The sequence below is a fragment of the Drosophila teissieri genome, chromosome 3L (assembly GCF_016746235.2).
Source record: "Drosophila teissieri strain GT53w chromosome 3L, Prin_Dtei_1.1, whole genome shotgun sequence".
Taxonomy (NCBI): Eukaryota; Metazoa; Arthropoda; class Insecta; order Diptera; family Drosophilidae; genus Drosophila; species Drosophila teissieri.
In genome coordinates, this window is record NC_053031.1 from 17461753 (window position 1) to 17468968 (window position 7216).

General features: G+C 42.9%; 1 protein-coding gene across 1 annotated transcript; it reads right to left on the reverse strand.

Annotated features, from left to right (window-relative positions):
- Positions 1-359: 359 nt before the first annotated feature.
- On the reverse strand, positions 360-6588 carry LOC122618367 (myrosinase 1). The gene is made up of 4 exons (XM_043794762.1): positions 6358-6588; positions 5471-5672; positions 1703-2596; positions 360-1021 (listed from the first exon to the last, which is right to left on the reverse strand). Exons 1-4 carry the CDS (start codon positions 6396-6398, stop codon positions 533-535), a joined length of 1626 nt encoding a protein of 541 aa, XP_043650697.1. The 5' UTR covers positions 6399-6588; the 3' UTR covers positions 360-532.
- Positions 6589-7216: the final 628 nt, after the last annotated feature.

Genomic DNA, 7216 nt, shown 5'->3' on the forward strand with positions numbered 1-7216 from the left:
GAACGACCTTTCCGGTGAATGGAAGTTCCCGCCTTCCTACAATCGATCTTTCAAGGTTTCTAGATCAACTCGGTCGCACAAATATGAGTGATATCAATGGCATTAGGTACAATAAGCGACATTTTGTAGTACTAATAATAGATCTTTTGATAATAGATCGTTCTGTTCAGTTTTTGATCTCTTTAACGAATGAAAGAAGCGAAAATATGAATAAGGAAATCGTTTCACGACTTGTTTATGTGCGATTATGATTTAACAAAAGTAAGCTACTAAGCTTTTTAATTGTTTAGAGATCAAGTATTTACCTCCTGCGATTCGCTAACCAGTTCCCCGTTTCCCTTTGAACATCACAAAATGACTTAAATATCACAAAGGGGTTTTATTCAGTTTCGAGTCTTTCAACCTTAGTACAAATTACAACATCTATACATAATATATTACAAAGACGGTTAGACGAACTTAGGGATACGAGTAGCAATCGAATATGGCAAGGCTCTTTCTCTCCTCCTCATTCATTCATTCATTTGTTTCCTTATCGCAGCAGAGCCAGCAGGAGAATACCCATCAGACTCCAACTGACAGCTCCACTAGCGCCACTTGTCCTGCCTTCCGCCGGCAGCTGAGCCATGGCCACCAGCTGCTGCTCCTCATCCAGCTTGGGTCTGTAGCTCCAGTCGATGGTGTTGGTCTTACAGAGCTGGGCGAACACTCGCGCCGAGATCTTGGGCGTTCTGGTTCGTTGCGGGGAGTTGAAGTCCACGTGATAGAGTCCGAACTTCTCCGAGAAGCCGGCCTTCCACTCATAGCTGTCCATCAGACTCCAGGCGATGTAGCCACTGACATTCGCTCCATCCTCCATGGCATCCAGCACCGCCGAGAGATACAGATTGTAGTAGTCCACGCGGGCATAGTCCTCCAGGCCCCCACGATCACTGACTCCGTTCTCCGTGACGATTATCTCGGGTGCATTGTACTCCCGGTGTATCCACATCAACAGATTGTACATTCCCTTGGGATAGACCTGCAGGAACAGGGACGAGATGGGGTACAAGCCCCGATCAATAAGGTTCATTCACCTGTGCGCCACCTGGGCGAAAGTCACCCTCTTTTTGATTCCTTGCTAACTAGTTTACCCGGCAAACCATAACTCAAACTCTAAGTGGGGATAAGTCAACCCTCGAGCTACCCCAAGCACTCCACCAAGTTAATTACACCACCTCATCCTGGACGTGGGGGATTTCTATTCCTCATCTCTCGTCTCCAGAGGGTGGGCCACAATCAATTTGGCCGACTAAGCGAGAGATAATTGAAGAGTGGTGCAGATGAAGGAAATATGGTTCTGGTGTAAAATTGTGGCCGAGACGGATGGTTTTCCAAGCTCTTAATGTAATTATTGTGGGATAGAGGAAACTTTTAACGAGCTTGTAACATATATAATGTGTATCTAGGGCCAAATAATAACCTCTTTTAAAGCACTTCTTTTGGCAGGGCATACTTTAAGTCCAATTGAGATATAAAGAGAGTTAAGAATACAATCCCTATGAAATGCTATACTCGCCAGAAGATGTCTCCTCATAATATCTCTTGTCCTAAATAACCGTTTCTATCTATCGCTATATATCCTGTGGGACAGTCTTTAAGTGCAAGTTCCCGTTCTACCTGCTATCTAAGATTATAATCTCTAAGCCGCTCTCAAACTCACCTTGAGCCAAACGGATCCGGATCCGGGCCAGTCGACGCCCTCCTGGCTCTCGACCACGCCCATGTCGTGATTGAAGGACGGAACTGGGAACTTGCCGGTGTTATTGTGGCCATTGGAGGTGACCAGGTTGCTGGTGTAGGAGTTGATGCCGAAGAAGTCAGAGGTGCCGCGGATGCGATGAATCTCCTCGGTGGTGAACTCCGGCAGTCGGGATCGTGCTCCGAAGCCCTGCTCCTTGCTCAGGTTTCGGATGCGCTCGATCATCACCTTGGGATAGTTGCCGTGCTTGGAGAAGATGGGGTGACCGAACCAGCCCACATAGAACTGCATGGCTCGCTCGGAGGCCTCGCGGTCCTCGGCGGAGTTGGGGTCCCTGGGCTCCGGCCACGAGGTGTCCAGTGTGATGCCCATGCGTCCGCCTTGGCTTGGCTGGAAGAGCTCCCGGTACATGTGCACCACCTCGGCGTGGGCCTTCAGCAGGTTGTGGCCACACAGATAGGCGGGAATGCCGGGGTAATTGTACGAAGGTGCCATATAATCCACTCCGTAGCCATGCTCGCACACATGCCACGGCTCATTGATGGTGGTCCAGATCTTCACACGATCCCCGTACATCTCCAGCACCAGGCGAGCATAGTCCTTGAACAGCGGGATGATCTCCGGATTGGTCCAACCACCCAGCTCCTGCAGCTTCTGCGGCAGCTCCCAGTGATAGATCGTCACCATCGGAGTGATGTTGTACCGGAGCAGCTCGTCGATCAGGTTGGAGTAGTACTTGATGCCGGCCGTACTGACGTGGTTCATGTAGCCACCGGGCATGATTCGCGGCCAGGACAGGGAGAAGCGGTAGGTGCCCACATGCAGCTCCTTGACCATTTGCACATCGCGCTTCCACTGGAAAAATGTAGAAATATTAATATTATTGTTACAACTTAAATGGAAATATTTGTATCGGAATCAATTTAATAATCTCTTTTTGAGAAGCTGGAGAGCCAATGTTCTTAAATGCTTCTTGTTCAACTACCAGCTTAAAATTTCGAATTGATTTGTTAAATGCGGTATAAGAAATCCGATTGAGTTGAATGCATATTAAATCAGTTTGACTGATGCTGATGCCCGTGGTTATATGGCTTTAATGATATGCCTTCACAGTTTGATTTTATAACATTTGGCCATAGAAAAGAACGTATCAATTTATTTAACCATATAATGTCAAGACAAGCAGTCAAAATATGAAAAAACCAGCAAGAAGCTAGTTATACTTAATCCGCCCGCTTAGTTGCACTATAAAATCTAATCGAAACCAGCCAACCCAATTTAATAATTGATATAGACAATTCAAAGCAATAAAATTAATGTCCACTGGCCACTCAAATTGAAATGTGAGCAGATAAACCAACCGGCTAATGGACACGTTAAGTGTCGGAAAATAAGATGGCAGCATTCTGACTTGTTTACTGCCGATTGATTTGGTTTTTCTTTGAATCGATGCCAAGAATGCCAGGCCAAATTTCCGAAAAGCCGAAAATGGGAATGGAAAACCAGTTGGTCGGTGGTCATTGGCGACACATTCCACGCCCAATGGTCATTGTCACTACTTGGCCCGGAGCTCTGACTTCGCCTTTGGCTATGACTTTGGATTTGGCTCGGTCTCTTGCTAATTATGTGACTTTGAATTGAAAAACAATTTGAATCGCGATCGCCGAGTACTGCATATGAAAGGAAGGGGGCGTTTAAGCTGTCTGTCCGACCATTTATTCCATTTTTCAAATCGCCTGCCGCCGCTGACAACAATAACAAGCGCAGAGGCCAACAAAACTAAAAAACTAAAAAATAAACTTTAAAAGCTATGACACCTGACGCAAATGCAGCAGTTGGCACCTGTAGAAAAATCGGCAAGTATATTGATTGGCATTAGCAGCGAATTGTGACAGTATTAACCAATTCTCCGTCGCAGTCGACATGATGAATTGATCATTCACTGCAACTATGTTGCAACTATTTCAATGCAAATTCTTGGTTACTTAATAGCTACTAGGGTGCATCTTGGGAGTAGATCGAGATTGGAATGCATGCCAATCCTAGGTTATCGTTAATACAATAAATAATTGTATCAACTACGGATACATAAATTATTATGAGTTCTTGATCCGCCCTGCATAATAAATTCACTATCATTCACCTCGAACTGAGAACAAACAAATTACAGCGTCCTTCCCACAAATAATAATATTTATTTAGCTATATATAGGATCGCTATGACTTATGTTTTGCATATATTACATATATTAGTCAGTTAAATTAAAGTATGGATATCAAAAATGTGATATTACTGGTTAAGTTTATGGACATCCATAATTGGGATTGTATATTGAATAAATATCACCAAAAGGCCTTTCCCTTATTAGTTCTCATTTTGTTCGACAAAATTAACTAGCTTAGTGCACATAACACAGATTTAAGCAATTATGACCCCCAATATCACAACTAACATAAACTAGCAATCACCTACTTATCTGTTCATATCTGCCTCCCTGGAAATGGGTCACAACGAAATGAAAATCCCGATACGAGTATGCAAAGATCTTTATCAGGTCTAACCAGATTGTTGTACAATATTCCAGATTCTAGAATCCGTCAAAAAAATCCCTACTACTTTACATTTAAAGTACTCCAGTTCCGTTTCAGGCCCACAAACGAGTTACGCCCTAGTTTTCCGCCCTTTAAGTCGGCCTATTGCTGGAAGATCATTAATTCAGCACCGAACGACAGTCATTAATCAATTAGGCGAGCAAATGGTGCAAATGGTGCAAATGTAATGTGCTGAAAGTCCCAGATGGAGACAAGTTGATTATCAGAGCACAGTAGTTAATCAAACAAAATTCTGAACAGGTGTCCCCCTGCCAAAGACCTGCGGCTCATGATTTATGCGCTTTGTGGTCAGAACTATGCAAATTACTTTACGGCCCGCAATGCGATGCAACATCATTCGATTGGCATCGCATGTCCACGCTTGGGGATGATATAGTGGCCTATTGAATTATGATTATTGTTTGGAGCTGCGATGTTCAAACATAATTGGCCAATGATCTTGGCTTCGAATTAATTGGGGGCACAATTGTATTCCACCTAATGATCCGCGAAGCCAGAGGTCTTCTTCAGTCTACAAATGTATTCAAGTCTAACGTTTACAGAGAGACTGGGAGTTGAGCTTTGGCAGTTGATGAATATTTAATGAAGTAGAGACAAAACTAGACATATATTTAAAGTGGTTTAGTATATTAAAATAATACTCATTTTATTTCCATTTTACCCCCACTCCATTCCATTGGTTAAAACTCCCTTAGCTATCCAGCACTTAACTCTAATTGATTTGCTATGCAAGCACGAGGAATTCACTGAAGTGATCTACTGATCTCTTCGGACTCCTAAGATCACTGACCACTTCTTTAATTCCATCTGCTTGGATCAGCGTCAAGAGCTCTAGATAATATCACGTAATTAGCTGTGTAACTAATAGCCATCAGAGTGCATCAATTGCGAGTTGCCTGCACATTATTCAGTCGATTACCTCAGCTAGTCGACTGGAGATCTTGAACTCTTTGCATAACTTCCAATCAAACTGTGATGCCAAACGAACCGACTGATTCTGATTCTGATTCTAATTCTGATTCAGAAACTGATTCCGATTCTGATTGTGAATACTACCATTACCGATTTGCCCATTAAACATTAGACAATAGCGACGTGATTGAATTGTCCGCTCACCTGATGATAGCTGTCCGCCGAGACATCGCCATTTGATTGATCGACTATTTTCTCGGGGTGAGTGTGGGTGAGAAAGTCCCAGATCGACTCCCCCTTGTCATCCGCGTTCCAGCCGCCCTCGATCTGGTACGACGATGATCCAACGCCCCAGAGAAAGTCGCTGGGGAACCGGCGGGCTTGGCTCACCGGACTGCCGAGACATCTGCAAATGTGCGTTAATTTGTTAATCGAAATGTTTGGCTAAGTCTTGAATCGAATGGCTAAAATCCAGCATCTCCGCTGCTTGCCAAATCCACTGCTAATCAAGTGACATTCAAAGCCGACGAATGTTACGACTGTTTTTATTTACTTTTTAATTTTATATGCGATTTTACGATCTTGGCTAGTCGTTTATAACAATTGCCGATCGGTGGTCGATCAGGGTCAGTCGCGCTTGAACACACATTTGGCGCTTTCTTTGAGCCAAATTCGCTTTTTTGGCAGCTTGTTTTTTTTTGCCATGGCTATTTGGAATAGAGTTTTGGCAGCTTAAATGGCTAAGTAAAGTTTTAATACTAGCTAGCTAGCTAGATTAATAGTGAACTGTGTTTAGTGTATGTAATTTTTTTTTATAATATTATTTTTGATATAAGAACAAAACTTTTAAGTTATTATTATTAAAAACACATAACCAACCTGAAAGCTTAGTTCGTTTCAAAAAACCTAACCTAATGCCCACAGCGAAAATTGAAATTAGTACTTAAGATAACAGTTAGGTTTAACTTGGAGCATCTGGAAGTTTCGATAATCAGATCATTTTCGATTTCGCTGCCTGATGAACTAAAGAACTGTGTTTTCCAATGTTGGAAGCCTGCACTTGATTAACACGATCTTAAACTAACACTTACGAGGCAGTCAGCACAAACAAGGGCAGTATGAGTTGCATCATGTTTTCAATATCCTTATGTATATCCTTGGGCGCGAAACTAACGTGTGCCAAACGAAAACTTTGAGCAGAAAACCGACAGTTTTTGCTCCAAACTTTTTCGCGTCTTTTTGAACTTTTCGCGATTCCTTCGCAGCGATTCGCCCACGATTCGCGAGCGTTTAGTTGTTGAGCGGGCAGCGAAACGCTTGCAAATGAGCTGCGGCGCTTTTATGTCCTACCGTTATAAGCGATCGGCGGAGCGGGCCTCGAGTTATAGACAAGTTCTCGCCGCCGCTCCTCCGCTCCACCGCTTTGCCCCACCTCCCCATCGCAGTGGGGATCACCGAACAGGTGCTAATATTATCTCTCTTGTTTTTATCTCGAGTTTGTTGTGCTTGATGCTCGGATTCTGCACCCACTAGTTACGTGGAAAGTTTATAACATTTGGAGAGAGGATAAGATTCGTAAATTTGTTGAGAAATAGAACTCCCGTCAAATCAGCGGGATATGTAGCGTTATATTATATTATTTAAATTCATCACTGACTACGGGCGACTTAGCATACATTATACGCTAATAAATATTTAAAGTGGGCCGTAAAATTCCCACGAAGGGCACGATTATGGAATTGGCATGGGTTTTATGGCCAGTGGTTGGTTTTTTCTTTTTTCGCTTTTAGTTTTAGGTGGCACGTTTATAACATAAATTTATTAAACATAAGGGTATTAAACAAACAGTTTTCAATGGAAACCAACGCTTAGTATCTTCACGTCAATGTCCTATAATGGTCTTATTACTTTTAATAGTATTTATTTAAAATTTTATTACATAGTTGAATT

What these genes read in the sequence shown, in the direction of transcription:
- LOC122618367 (XM_043794762.1), bottom strand. Translation starts at nt 6,398, where the DNA reads ATGATGCAACTCATACTGCCCTTGTTTGTGCTGACTGCCTC. An exon ending in CGGCGGACAGCTATCATCAG is followed by an intron (nt 2,597 to 5,470) that starts GTGAGCGGACAA and finishes ACATTTTTCCAG; the next exon opens with TGGAAGCGCGATGTGCAAAT. An exon ending in CCGGATCCGTTTGGCTCAAG is followed by an intron (nt 1,022 to 1,702) that starts GTGAGTTTGAGA and finishes CTGTTCCTGCAG; the next exon opens with GTCTATCCCAAGGGAATGTA.